Source organism: Mixophyes fleayi, chromosome 7, assembly GCF_038048845.1.
Source record: "Mixophyes fleayi isolate aMixFle1 chromosome 7, aMixFle1.hap1, whole genome shotgun sequence".
Taxonomy (NCBI): domain Eukaryota; kingdom Metazoa; phylum Chordata; class Amphibia; order Anura; family Limnodynastidae; genus Mixophyes; species Mixophyes fleayi.
The window spans coordinates 58,922,865-58,946,494 of NC_134408.1; the positions used below are offsets into that span (position 1 = coordinate 58,922,865).

The 23,630-nt window shown below is 38.6% G+C and overlaps 1 protein-coding gene and 1 long non-coding RNA gene across 3 annotated transcripts in view; one reads left to right on the forward strand and one right to left on the reverse strand.

Annotated features, from left to right (window-relative positions):
• Positions 1–23,630, reverse strand: part of KATNIP (katanin interacting protein) — a 137,722-nt gene that overhangs the window by 48,281 nt on the left and 65,811 nt on the right. The window contains exons 13-17 of the mRNA XM_075179860.1: positions 20,844–21,038; positions 14,455–14,592; positions 6,269–7,250; positions 4,339–5,052; positions 3,399–3,607 (exon numbers count right to left, since the gene is read on the reverse strand). Of these exons, the coding sequence (XP_075035961.1) occupies positions 3,399–3,607; positions 4,339–5,052; positions 6,269–7,250; positions 14,455–14,592; positions 20,844–21,038 (2,238 nt within the window). The remainder of the gene's footprint in view (positions 1–3,398; positions 3,608–4,338; positions 5,053–6,268; positions 7,251–14,454; positions 14,593–20,843; positions 21,039–23,630) is intronic.
• The window catches only part of LOC142097752 (uncharacterized), a 65,240-nt gene continuing 56,129 nt past the window's right edge, over positions 14,520–23,630 (forward strand). For both annotated transcript variants that reach the window (XR_012678235.1, XR_012678234.1), the window contains exon 1: positions 14,520–14,632. This is a non-coding gene — a long non-coding RNA (uncharacterized LOC142097752). The remainder of the gene's footprint in view (positions 14,633–23,630) is intronic.

A 23,630-nucleotide genomic window follows, 5' to 3' on the forward strand; every position in this document is an offset into this window, starting at 1 on the left:
CTGCTATATTAGCTAGGTCATTCAAGTTTAAATGATGTTTCATAGCAAATGCTTTTACAACATATAAAATAAAAGGATCTGTACATGTTTGCAAGGTGGACATAAGTGTCTGTGGGCAGCATGGTGGCTTAGTGGTTAGCACTTCCGCCTCACAGCACTGGGGTCATGAGTTTGATTCCTGACCATGGCCCAAAAACATACTAGTAGGTTAATTGGCTGCTGTTAAATTGCCCTTAGTCTCTCTCGGTCTATGTGTGTATATGTTAAGGGATTTAGATTGTAAGCTCCAATGGGGCAGGGACTGATGTGAATGAGTTCTCTGTGCAGCGCTACGGAATTAGTGGCGCTATATAAATAAATAGATGATGATGATGTCTGTTGTAAAGCGCACCTGAACGCATCTTCAACTGTGAATGGAGTGTACATACTCTGCATACAACTTTTCCAAATGCAAGTTACACTTAAGCTTGCGTTCCACTCTGAATAAGGCCTTAAGATTTTTTTTCGCAAAGGAAAGGCACAGTTTAACGCCACAGTTGAACAAACAAGGAACAATCTGCACCAGTAACAAAATTCACCAGCTGCAGCCTGGCACTGCACTTCTTATTTTCTGGATCTGGAAATTGTAACTTGACAATTAAATGTTGGATTTCTCTCTTTATTTCTACCTCACTCTCACCATCCAGCTGCTCAACTCCTGATCTCTCTGATCCCTACGACTCCTTCACTTGCTACTTCTGCTTTCCACAAACTCTCTCACTTCTACATTCTCACCACTTCGCACCTGCGCCTGTCTCTTCACTGCTGTCCTGCCACAAATCCCCCCCCATACACACACTATTTTCCCATTGCCTTGTATTCACTTCTGATAACTCTGCCATTACTGTACTGCATTACCTTTGCAATTGTACTGCTCTACCACAGTATTGCTCTACCATAACAATGATGTGCCAAAATATTGCTTTGCCATAGTATTGGCTTGCTTTACCACTTTGATTATATTTCCATTGGCATACCTCACTGTGTTTTATTCAAAACTGCCATTATCGCTGTCTTACCTCCTTTGAACCTCCATTACCTGTACACCACCACTTTTCTCTGACCGAACCTCTCCCCTCTATCTCTCACCATTTGCAATCATATTTTTTTGCTTTGCTCATCTCCCTGACTCTCCCCCCTCCTTTCTCCTATGCCATTCTCCCATTTCTTACCTCCCCCTCTTCCTTCTCTGTCCCTAGCCTTTGTTCTCACTCTCCCACTGTCTCCCCTCTAATATTTTGCTCCTGCCCAGCCTCACTGCTCACTCACTTTTCCTCTGCCTCTGTCATGCCCACTCCTCGCCACTCTTCTCTGTCACCCTCTGTTTCTATCTTTCCGCCCTCTGTTCTCCACTTGCAACTCCTCCCCTCTTAGCTCCCCCCAACACTGCTTTGTCCTCTACCCTATCTAGGCTTTTAAACCATCTGCACTTCCAAAGCCCCTGCACCACCTAGGCCTTGCCACCATCCTGAAATCTACACTACCTAGGTCCAGACACCATCATGGTCTCTGCACCATCTTAGCCTCTGTACTATACAGGCCCATGAACCATCATGGCTCCCACTCCATCTGCTCCACCAAACCAACACAATGCCTCTATTGAGCTTATGCTGCATGCCTGCCTGTCTACAGTTCTGGGCCTCTGATCGCTCTAGATCTGTGCCCCATCCAGCCTTCTACACTACCTCTACTGGTCATGATTTCTAAACTTCTAGACCCCTGCAACATCCTGACCTTTACCCAAGTAGGCCTCTGCACCATCTGCACCTTCCAGAACTCTGTACAACCTAGGCCCCTGCACCATCAGGCCCCATCTAGGCATCTCTACACCCTGCTCTCCATCTTTCAGACCTCTGCACCATAGTGGACCCCACTAAGTCTACTTTCTCTTTTTCTCCTTTGGTTTCTCATTACCGGCCTCTTTAGAATGTGAGCTCACACAGGCAGGGTCCTCTACCCTATGTCTCATGTCTGCTCACTCTTTGTCCTCCACGCTGTCCCTGTTTTGTCTTATGTGGGAGTATTTTTTGAATGCTATGCAATTTGTTCTGCTAATTGCATTCATGCATTTATTATTCTTCTCATCTGTATGCATTGTTTAATCTGTATATACATATGTAATTTTGCTGTATGTTCTTTTGCTGTATGTACGGTGCTGCGGAAGCCTTGTGGCGCCTTATAAATAAAAGATAATAAACATAATAATAAGAATTCACATAAATATGTTTTATGCTATAAGTTCAGGCAGAGTTTACACATGTGAAATTGCAACAACCTTATATTTATATTCTTCAAGTTTGTAATCCTTTATAATGATATGGATACACTGGATTTAGAAACAATTTTAATTATAGGGCAAAAAGTGAAATGTTTTATGTTTAGAAATGACAAAACTTAAATACAGCTGTACTTGCTTTAATTAATATTATGCTGTCTGTAGAAGCTGTAACCTTATTTTGTCTAATCCTGAAAGAAATCTATTTAAAAATATGATTTGTTAATTTATAGAAATACTAACATATTTTTATTAGACCTTAAAAGCACCGTCATTCGTTAGGTTAGTATCGTACAGGCACTTTGTGCCCCAGGAACTTGCATTCATGCTTTATTTGCCTGCATATACAGAGCAGGCATTGCAATACTGAGTTACTTTCACAAGGCTGATACACTCTTTGAATATGGCCTGCAACATTCATAGCATCACTGCTTGCGTTACAAAAAATAAATGCCAGATTATAAAACAAGTTAATAGTATCCATGAATGCACAAAGTGCTTCTATGTCAGTAGTTCTAAAGTCCGAGTTCCCAGGGCCAACATGTACACCAGTCAAACCTGGCTGTAGACCTGTGCAAAGTAACACTTAACGGACATGGGCCAATTGTACCATCTGCAGAAAATCTTACAGCATAATTTACAATCACAAATCAACACCTAAAAAAGTTGATAACAAATGATTCAATATGAAAAAAGTTTTTCAGGAGAATTTGTCAACTAATATTTTAGGTTCAGTGTCCAGCTCTTAATGGTTATATCTTGAATTAGTGTTATGTTGTATAAAGAAATGACAACACATATCTAGAATTCAGTAGTTTAAATAGGTCTTTGGAACAGAGAGATGCAGATATTATATATACAGCCTGAATGGTTTATAAGTACTGGTCATTCCGCAGGCAAATATGCATTTGCTGCTTGTTAAAATGGTTATCTGGGACCATTAGTTAGAAGTGTGGTGTAGAAATGGGCACATCAATAGTAAAGAAAGTATTATTTACTATTATGGCTTCTGACAGTTTTTCCAAGCACATCCATTCCACACCACTTTTTATATAGCAGGAAACTATTTGTATTCTGTTATTACCTGCAGCTTTTCGCTGAAGCCTGCCTGTGTAAAAGGTCTTTCCTCATCACCACTGTCTGCAGTCCTTGGGCGTATTTTGACTTTTTCTTCATCTATTTGAAGATCTGTGCTCTCAAACTCCTCAACAAATGTTTCATCATAAACAGACATTGCCTGCAGTATGTCATCATCAGTTGTAAACAAAATTGTATCCCCAAATTGTTCTGCAGCTAAGAAATGCAATAAATATGTAATATAAATGTTGCGTACATAAGCAAGAATTGCAAAATTCAGTACTTAGCAGAACCAAATACAAGACACCTTATTTAAGCAACCTGAAAATTGGTGAAGAGAGTAATTTGGTCATTCAGCATCCAGTACTACCTCTACGCGGACTATACCCAAATTTACTTTACTTCGCCTGATCAGTAATGTCTTGTGTGACCAACTGTCTCTTTTCCATCTCCACATGAATGTCCCAATGCTACCTAAAGCTCAGCATGTCCAAACAAAGCTTATCATCTTTCCTCCTTTCAGAGTCGCCACCTTCCCTTAAGTCTCCCTCACTAACAACACCACAATTTCTTCAGTCTCCCAAGCCTTGGTGCCCTTGACTTTGCGGCTCTCTGCTTTCACATGTTTCAGAGAAAAAGTTTAGGGAGGGTGAGAGTGGCGAGAGGGAGGAAGAGAGAGAGAGAGTGGAGAGAGGGAGGAGGAAAGAGAGAGGGAGGCAGAGAGTGGAGAGAAAGAGGGGGGACAGAGAGGGAGAGAGTGAGGGTGTGAGAGGAAGGCAGAGAGGGGGAGAGAGAGAGAGGGGGAGAGAGAGGGAGCAGGAGATGAGACAATTGGAACATGTAAATGTAAAATAATGCTTTTTTGCATTTAACTTTTATTTTACATGAATATGTCCTTTAAATCATGCCATGTGATGTAGGTAAGATAAAAAATACAATGCACATACCTCCAGAAAGTGTACCAGAAGCCTTGGCAATTTCTCCTTTAAAGATTGCAGCATGGTCTAAAACAATTTCAATGTCCTTTACACCACGAAATGAATGTATTCTTGATTTATTATAATTCCAGATTCTAATCATTGCCACCTTACAAGGATATGCAAATTCTAAGTAAATATAGTGAATCTTTCCTGGAGTAAATGGTGCAAGCCAAAGATGCATATCATCTTGAGTCTTGTTTACACCATCAATGAGATTTGTTACAACTCTAGGGTCTTTGCCATATGCTGGTAAAATATTTATATTTGGAGGATCCGCTTCAATCTTTGCTATCTGAACAGGGTTACCAGTAGAAGAAAATATTTCTATCCCATTAAGACCAACATAGTGCCTGTCACCCCAAGTAGATGCAATTTTAAAACACATATGTTTCCCATATGGCAAAATTGGTATCTCAAAGTAATTTTCCTCATCTTTGCCATTTTCTACCACGTTCACATCTGCTGCTTTAGGCAATCCCTGGTCTTTTCTTGCTGGTGCGCTTTGCTTTCCTGCTTTTTGCTGGTGCAAAAACTCATCAAAGATATCCCCTTCAAACTCCATGTTAGATATTCGACCTCTGTGAGATTGATTAAATTTCAACAAAGAAGTCCATGATTCCATCAAATTATTTTCTTGGTTACTGCCCCACCTTTGTCTGGTTTGAATGTTTCCTTGATTATCTAAAAATGAAAGTTATGTTAGAAATTTTTATTCTGGCAACATATGCTACATACAGTAGAATACTCATAAAGATATAAAAGAGCCCGAACAACCACATTAAACAATATTACTCCTTACATAGGAGGCCAGGAACTGTTGTTTTGTCTGAACTATAGTATATAGTTTCTAGCTAAAGCTCTAGCTCACAGGTACCATGATGTTTTGGAAAATGTATATGTATGAACCTAAGGTACATAATGACACCCACTTGTTTAAAAGTGGATATATGCTTTAAAATTGCTTAAAGACATGACTATTTCAGTTCTAATAAAATTTGCCACTGTTATGTGAAAGCATAGACCCCACGTTCTTCTACCACCAAGATACAAAAATAGTCCTACTAGTCAAGTACTACTTTTTTGGCAATAATTTTTTTCACTAACACCTGTTTTATGAAAGTCCCTGAATAAAAATGATAATTTAACTGGTGCATTTCCATGGCTACCTGGTATGTATAAGAGCAGGTGGAGATAGGAAGTGATATCTTGTCGCTGCAATGCATCTTATAAGCGGGTTTACCATCAGTTTGCTATTTAGTGGCTGAATGGAAACACATAACATTTATCGCAATGTGACCAGGACAGTATGCAAGTGTCTTTAAACTCTTTAAGCATGGAGAATGTCTAGGGTAAGAAGTCCTGTGTCATTTCAATGTTATTATTAAAAAACAAATTGCTCTGATGGGCAATTTTTGTAGAAACAAAAACAAAAATCTCCCCAAAATATTTGAGATTACCAGCTCCAAGTGCCTGCCATTAAAATAACACCTGCTTTTAAGCATATCATTTATCTCAAGCAAGTATTTCTATTTGCAACAGTGAAGACCAATTTTAATGTGGTACTCACAGGTAGAGATAAAATTCTCCCTACCCAGGCTGTCATTCTTCGGAGCCCCAGGGGCTGCTCTATACAGCCGTTTTTGTGCAGAACCTAGGGTTCTTTTACAGTCCTTGAGAAAACCTGAGGCTGTGTGACACGAGAAAGGGGTGGGAATGGGTGACTGCAATGACCATTCAGTAACCGTAATCAGGCAAAGTGCAGCTTTTAATTTAAACTCCAACTCCTCCCCAGCCATTTTCAATTGATGAACTGAAAAGGTTTGCCATATTACATTTTATTGAAGCTTTAAGTTACTATTCAGTAAAGGCTACAGGTTGATCAACACATAAAACTTACTTGTTGACGGGGTGCTCAAATCTTTACATTTTTCACTTTCCAACTCTTTGTCTTTGAATTTTGTAACTTTCCGTCTACCGCTGATTGGACGTTCAGGGTCAGAGAAAATCTTGGTGTTCATGTATTCTAAATCATCACAGGATTTCCTGGACAATACAGTTGAAATATGTGTTTTGTTTTCACTGTTGCCTAGATATCTCGATTCTGTACTGGGGCTTTTAAGAAATCCATCTAAGAGCTGGTCCCTGCCAATATTATTTTCATTTTTGAAAGAGTCCTTACTGATAGAATGATTAGTAATAGAATGTAGAAGCTTTGTTGAATCTTCTTCATAGAATTTTTGTTGAAGGTTGGAGTTGGATGGAGAAGCTAACCATTGTGGGATTTTACTTGATGATTCATTTACTTTTCTTCCAGTAAGTTTTTCCAGTTGTTCTATGATTGCTAAATCATCATGATCAGATGGAGACTGGGAGCATTCTTCAGATGTGTGAAATTCTGCACTAGCAGTTTGCAAGGAATTAGTGGACAATATATAAGGCTCATTACTATGCATCTGTTCCTCTATGCATGAGTTCATTCTTCCCCCTTCTTCACACTCACTATCTTTTTGTTTTATTAAAGATGTGCTTATTCCTTTGGTTCTTAAATCGTTTGAGTTGCAATGCTGTGATCCTTCGTTCCATGTTACAGAACTTTCTGAATGAGAGGTCCTAGGTATTGAACTCAAATTTGCTGTAGAACTGTATTGTGACAAACTATGATAATTAGTGTTCATATTGCTGTTTTCACTGAGTTCATCTATTTTATCTCTTTGACTGCTAAGAGTAGATGAGGAGGCTGTTATTATCCGGCTGGTTAAGAAGTCAATAGTGTTACTGTAATCAAACACTTGGTTTCCACACCCTTTCTCTATGTATCCATCAAACACCAATGTTTTATTTTTATATATCTTTACATGCTTTGCACCAATGTCCAGATCCTGAAAAACATAAATATGTAATATTATAGTTACAATTTAACTTAGTAAAAGTAAACTTCAATTTAAAGAGATACTTTAAAGAATCATTATTACAATGGTGGCTTAGTGATTAGCACTTCTGCCTCACAGCAATGGGGTCATGATTTCAATTCCTGACCATAGCCTTATCTGTGTGAATTTTGAATATTTTCCCCATGTTTGCGTGGATTTCCTCTGGGTGCTCTAGTTTCCTCCCAAACTCCAAAAACATGCCAGTGGGTTAATTGGCTTCTATTAAATTGACCTTAGTCTCTCTTGGTCTGTGTTTGAGGGAATTAGACTGTAAGCTCCAATGGGGCAGGCACTTATATAAGTGAGTTCTCTGTACAGCGCTGAGGAATAAGTGGTGCTATATAAATAACTGATGATAAGAATGATGAAAATGCATGTTTAATAAAATATTTTTCTGAACAGAGCACAATGACATCTTAGAGACACTTTGTTCACAATTCATATTGTTAAATAAATACTCTAACTGAAGCAGGCAGAAATCACTGCACTTTATAAAAATGGTGGCTCGCTTAGTCTCTAAGAAGTGAGAGGTTGTCTATTTTTCCATTCTGATCTGGTAAGTTGTGTTCCTCTGAGCAAAATTAAACTACTGATCTTTCAATAACAGAGAGTAATTAAATGATTCAAGAAAAATTTCTAGTGATTCAGAATCACAAAATAAACATGTGAATTCAAAACAGGATTTGTAAAATAATTTGGAAATTCTGGAAGAAAGAAATAGAGGGATTAATTACATATTATAGATTCTAATAACTCCCCTTTCCCTGGGTATGGGGTTGCCACCTTTTTTTTTTAAGGACAAAACTGGATACCATGCAGTTACAAAAATATATATTTAGTGCGCTATGCAAAATGTAAATCTCAATCTATTAACCACAGTACAATGTAGAGCTCATTTTGGTGACAAAAGTAAATACACAGTCTATTCTAGTACCCCATTTGCAATTCAGAGCTCATTCTGATGACTTCAAGTAAATGCAGTGCCCACTCTTCTGTCTTCCAGTAAAAGTTGAGCCTAGTAAATAAAGAACTCATTCTGTTGTGCCAATTATAATGACCCCTTTACAAAAGCAGAGCCCATATTTTGGTGACCCCAGTGAAGATGGAATCTATTCTACCGACCCCATTAAAAATGCAAAGCCTAATCTGGTGACCCCAGTATACACAGATCCCATTCTGAAGGCTTCCATAAATACAGAGACCAATCCATTAACCATTTTAAAACACAGAGTTCATTCTGGTGGCCCCCGGTAAAGACCATTCTGCTGACCTATTTCTATGCAGAGTCCATTTTGGTGACTCAAGTAAATGCAAAGCAATTTTACAATGCAGCATCCAACAGGTGACTGTAGAGCATGCAGAACCTATTCCGGTGACACCAGAAAGTGAAAAGCCATTCTGATGATCTCTTTATAATGTAGAGGCCATTCTGCTGACCCTCTTGTAATGCAGTGCCCATGTATTGGGGATCATTGGATCCTAGTCTCTAATGCAGGCCTGTTCAACCTGCAGCTCGCCAGGTGTTGTGAATCTACAAGCCCCAGCATGCTTTGCCAGTAGATAGCAAGCCTACAGCTGTCAGGGTATGCTGTGCCTTGTAGTTTCACAACACCTGGAGAGCCACAGGTTAGCCAGGCCTACTCTAATGGCTGTAGCCTACTACTGACCTATTCCCACACTTGATATCCTCGCTCTTCTTATCTCAATACAGCCTGTTTAATAAGATGATGGAAAATGGATTGGCAGCTAGAATTCACAGTAGAAGAGGCACAGACAGGTATCGGCCTTATGCAACTCAGGTTGATACACATTCTGGTGTTACATGATAACTGATGTTGCAAAATATTATATAAGACCAGAACCCAATATCTGCAACCATTTTATAGTGACAGTGAGAGGGTGATATGCAAATACTCTCAAGCACTTCCAAGTCTCTCTGTTTTAGAATTGGCAGTGGAATTTGGCAATGCCCAAGAGTGCCTGCTTCTGTTGCCCCTTTCAATGTGCCACTTAATTCGGCAGGTCTATGTCTTGTTCCTTGCTTACTAGACAATAAATAGGTGACTGGGTAGGATGAATATATTTAAAATTGTAATGTAAATTAAATGTTAGCAAGGTAGATGATAAAGAGGGACAAGGAGAAAAAAAGGGCATATTGTACATCCACCCGCCCATTGCATTATCTGTCTAGATAAGACAGCTGTGTGCACAGCAATGGTGTCTTTCCATAAAGATCAGTTATGTCTATGTGAGTTTCTGTCTCTCCTTCGTTCAGTGGTAGAAAGAGAAAGGAGGGAATTTAGAGTGTAAGCTCCAAATGAGCAGGGACTGATGTGAGTTCTCTGTACAGCGCTGCGAAATTAGTGGCGCTATATAAATAAATGGTGATGATGATAGGAGGGAAAAAGAATTAATTAGTGCCCATGTGTGCATAGCCCAACTCATGGTTGATTTATCATAGGCCACAAAGCAAATAAATTATACAGGTGCTTATAAAAGCTTCTTTTTTTGTTTTTAACAACAAAAAGAAGACAGAGGTAAAGTGGCAGAAGCCCTAAAAAGTGATATCTTTATTTTTTACCCTAGTCCAGTGGTTCCCAAACTTTCTGAGTTAGAGGCACCCTTGGGGTCACCATAATTTTTCCAAGGCACCCCTAAGCCAAAATAATTACCAGGTAGTCCTGTTTTTTTAAGTAGTTCGGTCAAAATAACGTACAATATATTTAGGCCCCTTCACCATCACATTGTGCCCCATCATATCACTGCACCCCTTCACCATATGACTCTGTATCCCCTTCATCAAATCATTGTGTCCCCCTTTGCCATCTCACACTCTGTCCCCCTCTTCGCCATCTCACACTCTGTCCCCCTCTTCGCCATCTCACACTCTGTCCCCCTCTTCGCCACCTCACACTCTGTCCCACTCTTCATCAGTTCTCACTCTGTCCCCCCTTCAGCATCTCATTCTGTCCCCCCCTTCAGCATCTCACTCTGTCCCCCCCTTTAGCATCTCACTATGTCCCCCCCTTCAGCATCTCACTATGTCTCCCCCTTCAGCATCTCACTATGTCCCCCCCTTCAGCATCTCACTCTGTCCCCCCCTTCAGCATCTCACTCTGTCCCCCCCTTCAGCATCTCACTCTGTCCCCCTTTTCAGCATCTCACTCTGTCCCCCTCTTCAGCATCTCACTCTGTCCACCCTCTTTCAGCATCTCTCTCTGCCCCCCCTTCAGCATCTTTCTCTGCCCCCCCTCTTTCAGCATCTCTCTCTGCCCCCCCCCCTTCAGCATATCTCTCTAGGTCCCCCTTCAGCATTTCTCTCTGAGCCCCCCCTTCAGCATCTCTCTCTGCCCCCCCCTTTCATCTCCCACTCTATCCCCCTTCACTCTCCGTTCCTTTACTTTCCTCATTTTCTGCTGTCTTCTTTTCTGATGTCCTCTCTGCTGCTGCTCCTCACTGACACTGTCGGATGTGATGACGCCACACCCGGCAGTGAGAACAGTGAGGCAGAGGATCCAGCGCTGGATTGGTAAGTTCTTTTTCTCCCCCTTCTACTTCTTCTTTTGCTATGGTGGCTGCGGCACCCCTGTGACAGCGCTGCGGCACCCCAGGGAGCCGCGGCACACACTTTGGGAACTGCTGCTTAGTCTTTACATAATATGCTTGTTTTAGAATACAAATAGTAGATGTATCACAACACATTTTTGTTGTCCAGTTATGGGCTCACACACATTACTTTAGCTATAACTAAACCTAAAAAAAGAGAATCTATTCTTACTTTGTATAGCAAAGACACTGCAAGCGAAGATACAATTGTACAGATAAGATATTGCTAGATATAGGAGTCTTAAGCTTTTATATATTCTTAGTACTGATCTGTGTGATGCTGAATAGTAAATACCAAAGTCAAGATTAGTAGAAGAAATCAAGATAAATCTATAAGATAAAGGGCTATATGTGGCATTATCTTAAATCTTCCTTGTAATGAGATCCAAAGAAAACTGGAAAAATACTGTGACCCAGCCTTTGTTTCCTCCTTGTAAAATATCGAAGAATATTTAAATAATACTTATTTTAAATTTTGACAAAAATATAAAGCCAATACATTTTCCATGTGAAATATTTACATAAAACTATAGCAGAAAGCAATAGCAAAGGTAAGATTGTGACTCACTGATAAATGTGCATTGTGTTAGTCAATATTGTATCACTATAAGACTGTTAGGCTGCCGGGCTGATAACGAACTTGCAGAACAGATGACAGAGGTCTTCACCTATAGCAGCCGCCTTTCCTGTAGAGCTTTATGCGCTCGCAGGTATTCAGATGCCCCCACTCCTAGCGTAGTGCAAGTTCGTTAAACAACACCACAGCGGCATGCCAGAGGAGGCTGAGTAGATGGTAACGGATGGTCAAACGTAAGGTCAGGGGTCACAAGCAGGTAGAATGGTGAAATAACACGCCAAAGGGTTAGGGTCACAGGCAACAGGCAGGGTCCAAGGTACAGGCAAGGGTCACAACAGCAGATCAGGTAAAATTGATATGTACAGCACAGGACTGGAACGCTATAACCGGCAGGGAGGCTAAGCCCTCTCTGCCTTAAATACAGGAAGCAGCCAATAAGGGCCCTACCCTACAAGTATTGTAGGCAGTACTGTATAGAAAGCGCCCCAACAGTTGCCATGGAGATGGTCGGGACGTTGGGTAAGTGGAAATGACGTCCCGGCTATTGTCATGACAGCCGGGACGCTGGAGGAAGAAGCGAGCCGCGGATGACCGCGTCTCGTGACAAGGACAACAACAAAATATTTTTGAAGTATGTGCAAACACTGGTCATTCTACTATTACAGCTAATACTGGACGTGTGCTGGTCGATTACTATAGAGTAATCCTATGTGGACTGCCTTACTAACACCTCAGCTAAGCCTTCTCTGTATGCCTCCTTGGCTACTATAACATTCTTGACAACAGGAAAATTGCATAGTTTCTCCACTGGATAGTCCTATGCATGAAAGAGAAACTCTGTACTGAGTTGAGAGACTATGACAAGGACTGAAGGGTGATAAAGCACAATGTAGAGAAGACGCAAATGATGAGGAGATAAATCTAAATAATCAGTAAAAGCACAAGTTGTTTCACACTACAAAAATAAAAAGCGCAAAAATATAAATTACTGCTTTTTCCCAGTTTGCATCTGCTTTGTGTCTTGCCAATTTACACCTTATGTTAGCTTGTGGTCTTAGACCACCATTTTTTTCTTTTCAATATTGGAAGAATAGAGCAATGACAACACTTTAAAAATTACATAATACACCTTAAATACATTAAAAACCACAGTTTAAAACAAAATGCCCTGAATTCCCCCTTTGCATACAAAAACACTCAACATGTTGGTGTGAATGAGCCAGTATGGCTCTCTAGTAGGTTTAAAGATTATACAAAGGCTGGGTACGCACTACAGGTTTTTCATCCGATTATCGTGCCAGTCACATGATAAATGACCGTTAGGCCCAATATCGCGTGTGCACACTCCCACCATCATGTTTTATCGTTCCAAAGCACAGCGCATTGTTTGATTTGATTTTATAAACGGACTAAAAATCTCTATAAACGATGGAATGATGTCGGTCCAATCCTGCAGTGTGTATGCACTCACAACCAGCGGTGTAAGCAAATCTCCAGAGTTTAGAGTCACAAGCTTTTCAGCCGATGGTTATGACTGATGTAGAGCACAGATTTGAAGGTAAATCTTGTAAAATATTTATAGTGTATACACTTGAATCGGCATGTTGATCTGGACTTTCAGTTATTGGTAAAATCATTAACGACATTGCATTGGGAGAAATTTTCTGTAGTTTGTTTCCAGCCTAAGACTGTGGTTCATATACCACTATGCATCCGGTGTTAGGCCTTGTCTTCTACATAGACAATCTATAGCAAAGGGGGAAATGAGCTTTAGGGGTAAATTTATCAAGCTGTGGGTTTGAAAAAGTGGAGATGTTGCCTATAGCAACCAATCAGATTCTAGTTATCATTTATGTAGTACATTCTACAAAATGACAGCTAGAATCTGATTGGTTGCTATAGGCAACCTCTCCACTTCATTAAACCCACAGCTTGATAAATTTACCCCTTAGTCCTTTGTGGTGTGTATCAAAGCGAGAAAGAACAACTGCTAATAAAATAATGGAGGTGACCAAGAGATTGTTTGGGATGGTTTGTGTGTTTTACAAAATTAAAAAGCATAGAGGAAGCTTGAATAAAAAAGAATTACAGCATATGTACTGTACTTGTTTCCCTTCAAGTTAGAAAACAATTTGATTTTAATGACTCTTTATGATAATTTCACTTAGTCAGTTAGGCTGATTTAATAAATTTAGCATGGCAATAGCCAAATATATAGTCTGTAGCAAAACATGCTGAATATAAGAGGAATTTGTCAAAATATTTCAAATTAAACTGTCTAGAATGTTTTGAACAGATTGTCAGAATGTAAATTTATTTGGCAGAGTACTGATCACATACACTTTACTCTACAGTGAACTACTCCAGTATTTGTTTGTGCACAAGTTAGTGTATATTGTATATATACTAAACAATATAATTTATAATATTTACTGTTTTCATATAGTGCATACAACAGTACTGTACATGTCAGTTTTCAAGCAAAACCCTCAATTGCGCTTACACTATAGTCTTAGGAGTCTGTGACTCAAGAGACACTTATTTAAGGTCACAAGGTGTAGACCATGGGATTTAAACACGGATCTTCAGTAAATCTCTCAGCATCAATGTTAAACAATTAGTGTACTTGAGCCTTCATTGCACAACATTTCTACTCTGTTAATTACTACTACATAATTTATGGAACACTGGTTACACTAACAATGTAGAAAAAGCAAAAACCTAAAACCATCAAACATAAAAAAATCTACATACCAATGAACACAAAAGCTCTTTTAGAGAAGGACATAAATATTTACTTACCCTTTGATTCAAGTCTTGTAGTTATTCAAAATACAATGATTCAAAGAAGTGTACTAATACAATCTTTGATTTTATATAGTATCTGGTTATGCTGAAAATTATTTACATTGTGTTCTACAAATAGAGAGTGTGGGTTAGCAAATCACATAATAAGCTGTAACTACTTACACTGAGCGTCTTGTTGTAATTCCAAATCTTCATCTTGCATATGTCAAAATCACATGACCTAGTAGGATTTCGGATAACAAAGTAAAGCTGCACAGGAGGATGGAAAGGGCACATCCACATGAAACATTCCTTTGTAGTCTGCAGAAGAATAATTAGGAATCAATTGTTTTGATACAAGGTGGGTTATTTATTTACATTCTTTTACAAGTCAAAATAATGGGTATATATATGATGTCTGAAAAATATCATGTGAGAACTAGAAAATTGAGGGGTATAAGGAGTAACAGATAGTACTTTCCGTTTTAAACACACAGTATGGTCATTGTATTTTAAAAGCCAACCTGACAATGCAAAAGAGGGCATAGGTATAGTTAAAACAAATGAAAGCACCAGTGTATTTTGTTTTCTTGTGATGATAGAAGCCATAGCGACATGTTTGCTTGTTCAGATGTCAAGTAAATACAGTTATTTCAGTTTAAAATGCACATATCTAAATATTCAATTCACGGACAGTACATCACAGTGAGAATTGTATCCAGTATATAAAATAAGAGAAGTAAAATGGTGTCAATATGTGTATAGAACACTGAACAATATAATCCATGGTGTATTTCAGTAATAACACTAGACTCACAGAAGTCATATGGAAATTTTTTAAAAATATTGTTAAAAGCACAGTTAAGCTTCTTGCGCAAAGCTTAAAACACAGGTAATTGTGCTGTTAAAACTGCAAACAACCTTAAGTGGCCCCATCACAAGAATCTTCTAATTATACAATTTATAAAATCAGATGACAAATGATATGAAAACAAATCGAATCACCACAGTAATAATGATGTGATTCAAAACATCACATACACAATTTCAATCATTACATCACTGATCAGTGACATTAGACAACATCTCCTATGTCACCAGCAATCCCTATGAACAAACAGGGCATCCTAAAAAAAACAAATTGTCCAGTAAAAGGATAGCGTACCTACAACTGGTGCACTACTCTGTACAGTCTTAAGGTTATTCACTAACAGCTTTTATCTGTCTAATGTTTGTTAGAGAATGGAGCAATTGTGCATTTGGTTTCTGTAATTTAGTACAGCTTTGCACCTTTCAGCAATGTCAGTAAATAACCATCCATGTGCTAAAACTACATAAAAACTAAATCTACATAATTATTAATTGTCCACAGTTATGTTAAGGAGTTGAACTTTGAATAGAAGATACAAACCAATTTTATGTAAACAACCTACATAGAAGCCGTACCATGCTTTCTCAACGAAAATGCCATTTATAAAAACAATAAGGTTCGGCGTGGCTGTATATAGAATTGGTACTGGAAAATACACTTTAAAACATTCAATATCTTGCCACGTTTACCTAAAAAACCTAAAATACTTTATGGGCATTGACAGACAACCAAATAGCAACGCTGCAGCCTGGTTTTTATGGTAGAGAAACTGGCAACCTTCTCACTTGTAAGTAGAGCGAAACATTTAGTTTCAAATATTAGTGGAACAATTCAAGTAGTACAATATATTTATATTTATTTAGCAATAATGTACTTCACTTTTAATGCAACCTGATATCTTGTACTTTTATAATTTATGACCTTCTAGTTGTCATAATTCTTGTCATTATCAATGTAATCATTAATGTCTTAGGTTACGCTGTGTGATGTCAATGATCAGTGATGTAATAAATTTGGAAATGTTCAGTGTGATGTCATTGTGTACATCATTAATAATTTTATTTGTTTAGACTGATAGCATCAGAAAATCCTTGGAGGTGGGGCTAGCTAAGGTTGCATAACCAAAATATGCCAATTTCCTGTGTTATTTTCAGCTCTGAATAAAACATTAACTGTGCTTTCAATATAAAAATATTATTTTAAATCCAATGCTTCACATTTAAACATAAATAATCAGTTCTTGGACTATAAGGGGGAATTCAATTCCACCGAAGTACCGCCGCGCTAAAACTATTACCGTTATTATGGTAAATTCAGCCCGGCTTTCAGCTTGCAGCTCAGGGTGCTGCGAGCAAAACGCTGGCGTTATAATTACCGTAATAACGGTAATTACGTGCATTATAACCATAATAACGGTAATAACTTTTAACAGTAACGCGGCCAATTGAATATGCCCCTAAAAGCTTTCACATACAGTACGTGTAAAGTTTTAAAATTAGTCAATAAGACCCTAATCCATTACACCACAAGGAAAGGAAGCAGTTTGACCCTACCTTTAGTTTTAAACTAATGTTGAAAAGTCTAGGCTGGCTAGCATGATTTCATGAGACCTACCATGAAGAATCACTATTAATGACAGCGACCAAATCCAGGTCATCTTTAACAGATGATTTTGCTAATCATCATGCGACACACCACCCAGAAGCACCAGAAACTATATAGGCTCTGTTGCCTTTGGTTGTCCCGCCTATGTTAATTTAGCTCCTCGCTGGCCGGTGCTAGTGTTTGGGGAGAGTACTTATTTGTTACACGTGTTTTTATGTCCTTTAGAAAATCTTCCTTAGGACTAGAAGTGTGAGGAGAGGAAGAGCTTCAATGGGTGGTAAAAGCACAGTAGGTGCTAGGTCTATGTCTGATGAAAAAGGAAGATATTTGGTTTTACTGACTGTCATTTTAAGTAAAAATACATTTTTAATAAAAGGGTTATATGCTCTCCAAAATATTATGAATAATAGAATATGGAATAACAAAGCTTTGGTGCCAGCACTTTGGTTGGGGTTGTTGGATCATATTAAAGTTGAACTAGCTGCCTACCTTGATAACTTGGTCCCTGCCTTGTGTAATCGGGTGGATATCCATCTTTTTCGAGAAAGATTCCAAAAAAGAAAAAAAGAGAAGAAAGAATCAACTGGCCAGTCAGTTATTACATCATGAAGAGCCAATGCAGCTTGGATGTTCCCAACTCTCTCCTGAGGAACGTGATAAGTGATTCAAAAATAATCTGTGTCTTTATTGTACGGATTCTGGTCATCTCCTTTCTGCTTGCCCCAAGTGTTCCCGACAATCCAGGTCCTACCCTGTTCAGGACATGTCAAGTTAGGCTCCTCCAGGCACTCTCCTACTCAGCTCAGTCCCAATATTTGCTCTCTCAGTTATCCTCCACTGTCTTTCCAGGTTGCAGACCACTTGAGCTTTAATTGATACTGGAGTTGCAAGGAATTTTATCTCCTCCACTAAGGTGTACCAGTGGACTCTCCCAACCTCTCTCTTGGAGGTTCCTTTTGTTCTTCTCACCATTGATGGTGCAGTCTTTTTTCTTGGAAGCTGATGCCTCCTCAGTTGGTGTGGGAGCCATTCTCTCCAAGTGAACGTCTACGGGGAAGATGCACCCTTGCAGTTTTTTCTCTCGAAAATTCCTTCCAGCCAAGAAAAATTATACAATTGGGGATAAAAAAAACTTCTGGCCATTAAACTTGTTCTTGCAGATTGGAGATATATTCTTGAAGGGTCCTGCTTTCATGTAAGCAACTTTACTGATCATAAAAAGTTGCTGTATCTCCAATCCAGTCAATGCTTGAACCCTCGCCAGGCCCACTATTTTTCTCCTGATTTGATCTTCATATAACCTTTAGATCAGGGGACAGGAACAAGAAAGCAGACGCTCTGTCTTGAGCGTTTGAAGACTGTCCTCTTCTTCTATGGATCTCCCTGTAACTCCTCCTCACGAAAGAGACCTTTGTTACTCCCAAATTTGTAAAGAATCTTCTACATTGGTCGCATATTTCTCGTTTCTCTGGGCATGTGGGTTCTCGATAAACCCTGGAGTGCATTTCAAGGAACTATTATTGGCCAACCCTTCATCTGGATGTAAGGAAATTTGTTTCTGCCTGTACAACCTGTGCTCAACACAAGGTCCCTCATCAAGCACCCATCGGTCCTCTACTTTCTTTGCCCATTCCTGTGAGGCCATGGACTTTATCCTTTATCGACCTCCAAGTAAAAAATGTAACACTATTTGAGTAGTTGTGGATCGCTTCTCCAAAATGGCCCATTTCATCTCATCAAGAGATTTACTTTGCTAAAACCTTGCTAAAATCTTTGTCAAATAAATATTTTGACTGCACAGCTCTCCCCAGGAGACAGTTTCAGACCGTGGAGTTCAATTAATTTTAAAATTCTGGAGATCACTTTGTTAATATCTTAATATTCGTCTAAATTTTTCCTTGGCTGACCATCCCCACTCTAATGGTCAAACAAAAAGATTAAATCAAAACTTTGAGACTTTCATTTAATCAAGACAATTGGACGGGCCAACTCCCATGGACAGAATTTGCATATAACAACCTCTTTCACGAGTCGTCTTCTTCTACTCCCTTCTTCACTGTATATGTACTCCATCCACCAGTTCCAAAATGTATCTCTTTACCTTCTACAGAAGTTCCCGCAGTTAATTCTTTGTGTCAGGATTTCTTTACTATCTGGTCTAGAGAAATTGAAAATCTCAAGAAATCCCCCAATCTTTAAAAAAATTTAAAAAAATATTATTATTTTTTTTGGCAATAAGCGACACGCTATTCCAGCTCTAAAAAATAGGGAAACAAAGTCTGACTATTAACTAGAAACATTCATTTAAAAGTTCCATGTATGAAAATTACACCCAAGTACCGTAACATTTAAACTGAAGTTACCACTTTCACTTCGCATCTTCAATAATTTCCATATTTCTTTATTGAAACCACTTACTGTCAATCGCTTTTCTTCTATGTATTCTCTACTGTCTGTAATCAGCACAGGGATGAATTTGAACATAAACAGATCCTCTATTCTATATGTTCCCGACTAAAGATTCAGTACTTATGGATTAGAAGGGCTTTGGTCCTGAAGAACGAGTTTGGGCTGATTTCTCTGATGTTCACGCTCCCACTCTTCTGAAGAATTTTCACGCTAAATTTCCCAACAAACCCTTTGTAGGGTGTTCAGTGCCCACTTTTAAGTGGGGTGGGGGGGTGTACAGTCTAACGCCGGACCTTCCAGCTTACCCATAGGGGTCAGGTGCGCAAGGGAGGCCTGCTTCGTCGGACTCCTCTATAGCTAATCCTGATATTCTGCATCTGGAGTTACTCTGCAGTTCCTGGTATCCAGCATTCTTTGCTTCTAAGCTAATTCCGGTATCCCGATGTCTTGTACTTGACACCGCTATGCATATCCTGGTAAAAAGCGTCATATGCTTCTCAACTAATCCTGGCATCCTGTATCCGTTGCAATTCTGCAGATCCTGGTATCCAGCGCTCTATGCATCTCAGTTCATCTTTTTATCCTGGTTTTCCACATCCTGGTCTCCTCTTGCTGGTGAACATCCTTTTCTTCTGTTAGTCATACCTGGTACCCATAGAGAGAACTGTGACCTGCATGATATTAGCAGCAAAGACCAAACCTCCTTTGCTACGTTAATCAGTCAGATGGTTAGAATCCTACCATTTCTGTATGTTCTGTGATACCCTAAGCTGAAAAATGTGTTGGGCGCTACTGACAGATGCCTGTTACTGTTCATACACATTGGACAAACCCACCCTTAACAAGTTTCTACATAATGCTGTGTGCCAAAAGTTGTGTCTTACAAAATTCCTAGCTCCTTACTTTTGGCCCCATGTCCTAAATTTTAGAAATCTTTGCCCTTCCCTGTCCAATCTTAAGAAAGACACTGATAGAATACAGACGCAAATAAGGGCTACAACAAGGATGTGAAGTCCTAAAAACTAAAGTATTTTGACTTTTTGAGCTTAATGTGTACAGCTTGGAGGAAAGAGGAGGGGGGGGGGTGAAAGAATTATTTAATTAGTTTCATAATGATCCAGTAAAGCTCTAGGATATGAGAGTAGTGGAGGCTTCAAACAAAGTCCCAACAAATGTGGGAATAGCCATAATCTGTGAAAGTGTGTGATGCATATTATACAGTATATCATTATTAGATACAATGCTGTGTGTTACTTGCAAACTTGCCTAACCACAGCCCTTACATTTTTTGTCTAGCTACCACATTCTTTGGTACTAAATTGCTGGCTAACCTTTTTTGTCTTTGTAGAAATGTGTCTGTGTGACTGCATACATGCAGATGTGATCATTGGTATTTCCCTCCAGCCTTGATTAACATCCGAAAGATCCTGAGCAGATGTTGATCAGGATTGGCAGGCATTTTGGGCCCATACACACGGCTATTTTTATCAAATTATGTTGAAAATTACTTTAATGGCTTGTAACATTGCCGTGTTTATGAGCACCTCAAATCATTAGGAAGTCAAATGGGCTGCTTAGTTAGATCAACTGGCTTGCTGCCAACATTTGTGTCCTGTACAAAACACTGATTATTTAGTTTGCAACATTTAAAAGATAAACAAAACAATAAAAAGACTTTGGGTTTTACCTGAACTTTTCCATTAACCAAACAATGAAGGTCTCCGGGAAAGTCAGCGTTCCTGATGTCCACGTCGTGAGGGGATATAAATATTTTTTGATCCTTAATATCAAAGAATTGGACTTCAGTCAAACCCACACTGTAAGGATTTCCCCAATTGGACAGAATTTCCACTGTAATGTATACTGCATTGTTTACTGCAGGCTGCAAACACAATTAAAATGTACAGAAATTAAAAAAAAAGGTTCTACAAACGGTTACTGCTTAGATCCATATGGGAGCTGAAAAAAATCTGCATTGTGTTATGTAACAAAACAACTGCAATTTTTTTTCTGTTAAAACTACTAGTATGATTGAGATGCATTTATTTTCTAAAGTAAAGACCAATGTGCAACAAAGCAGAGAATCTACAACTGGATTCCCATGTTTATCATTATTATTATTAACACATGAGCAATGTAAATATTTGAATATACAACAGACATATTTCTGAGGTCAGAATATGGCAAAGGTAACAATATAATTCTTTATATACTGTGTTTCAAAATACATTCTCTGCTTTATTCCTTACTCAACCAGCTTAGTAAATTGACCACAATTTCCCCCACCGTAGTCCTAATAACTATAATCATCATTACACCTAGCATTACCCCAGGCATAAACAGCTTGTCACAGAGAAAACATAATTCTCATAAAATGCAGCTCTCTGACACCTTTCATTTCACAGAGAAAAAGAGGGAATACAAATTTAAACAAAATGAATCCATAGCAAAACATAATCTTTCTTCACCAACGAGGGACAATGGCAGAGCTGGGGTATAGAGTGTGGTAGCTGGAGCATTGGGCGTTTTCAAATTTGCCAGTAATATTGAAGCTCCTCACCCTCTATACCCCATTGGCTGCTTTATAAACCTCAGTCTTGTGTGATTACTAGCGGTGGGCAATGAAATGGTAATAAATTATTAAAAGGTCTACTTTTGTCAAAAACTACTCATGTATTGTAACCAACAATATAAAATTAACATGGACAGTGTAAGGAATAACACACCCAGAAATATAAGGATATTATAAGCCAACAATTAGTCCTATGACGTATATAAAAGCATTAAGCAGAGGGCTCATGCCTTTATATTAATAAAGAACTCTTCTGTGACTTCTAATATCCTTATAGTTCTTAGCAGGGAGTACCATCAACAGTGATGTTTAAATGTTACAGTGTCAGTTAATTGATTTCCCTAAGGCACAACTAGGTAGAACAAATGTTGTTGTAGACGGGGCATATAATTTGAGGTGAATTGGACAAAGCAACTACAGACTGAACACCATCTTGTATAAAATTACCACGTATAGATTGCACACACAGACTAAGCTAGGTGTGATTTATCTGTGACCTTTTGCATGACAGTAAGAAATGTGAACTGTGGTCTCAGAAATATTTTCAATTGATTATCATTATTAAATTATTTCTCTAATGTATGTTGTGAGAAATGCATATTTTATTTCATGAAATTAACAATTTAACATGTTAACAGTTTATAGAAGGGAAATACAGTATAAACACAATAACTCCAAAACTGATGGGGCAAATTTTATGTCCATGTGAACTTTATATTTTTCCTGTGTACGTCAAACTCTGCATCTTTTATGCTTTTTCACTACATACAACAACAGTATTTATGGCTTCTTACATAGAGTACATTACAGATTACTTGTCTCTTAGACATATATTAGATATATATATATATATATATATATATATATATATATATATATATATATATATATATATATATATTTATTTATATATACATATACACATACATACACACATGCATATGCACACACACACACACAATAAAACCAATAGGGCTCGAATTCTTGCAGTGCAGTTATGTGCTATGTTTGTACTAAGCCAATCAGACACTTTTTTTCATTGTTTGATTTGCACTTGGCAGATAAAAGCTAATTGCTGATCTGTTTGGTAAGGTGCAAATTTGCACTAAGAATCTGTCAATACATGAGACCAGGTAACAGAGATAATTAGCATAATTGGAGTCTCCCTAGGGGTTTGGTATTAATAGATAAAAGCCCACATTCCCAAATTTGAGAAAAAAAATGTCAGTACCTAAAGCTGCATTCATACAGCACTGGTCAGTGGACAATGGAGGGACGTTCTAATAATTAGGATCATCACTTTCATTCACTGTATAGTCAGGTCTCTATGTACAGCATCTTATACTTAAATAAGAAAGAATCGCCTCAAACCTGGGGTGAATATGCTCTGCCACCATGCAGTGTATAGGAGATCTGCTCCTGCAAATAATTTCTTAGAGGAGATCTACCTACTTTCACTATTGTGTCTAACGCAAACACTTGAATAGTCAGAATAATTTGCGAAAGGTGCAAAGTTAAATTTTTGGGGGTTTGCAGTTCCGCCTGAGATTTAGTTAATTTGATTATGCGGACAAAACACCTGTCTGCAGTTAGAAAGTGTATTATTTTATGAAAGGTTTTTTGGCAAATTAGATTTGTTCTAAAGATTAAAGCCCTTTGTGTTTCCACATGTACTTGCTGTGATGGTTCCAGGCTAGGTAATGCTATTTTGCAACCTATTCCTGCCTTAGAGTCTGGGATCATTTCCTACAAGACTGATAAGGTGTGTGACCACCACCTATCTCACTGAGGAGCAGTGGTGTCTTGCAGAAGGCAGGGAGGCTGAGTCAGACAGATGGAGAAGGGACAAGAGGTTCTCCCAGACAGGAGCTCAGGAGGAGTCCTGTATTTCTTAGAGAAAGA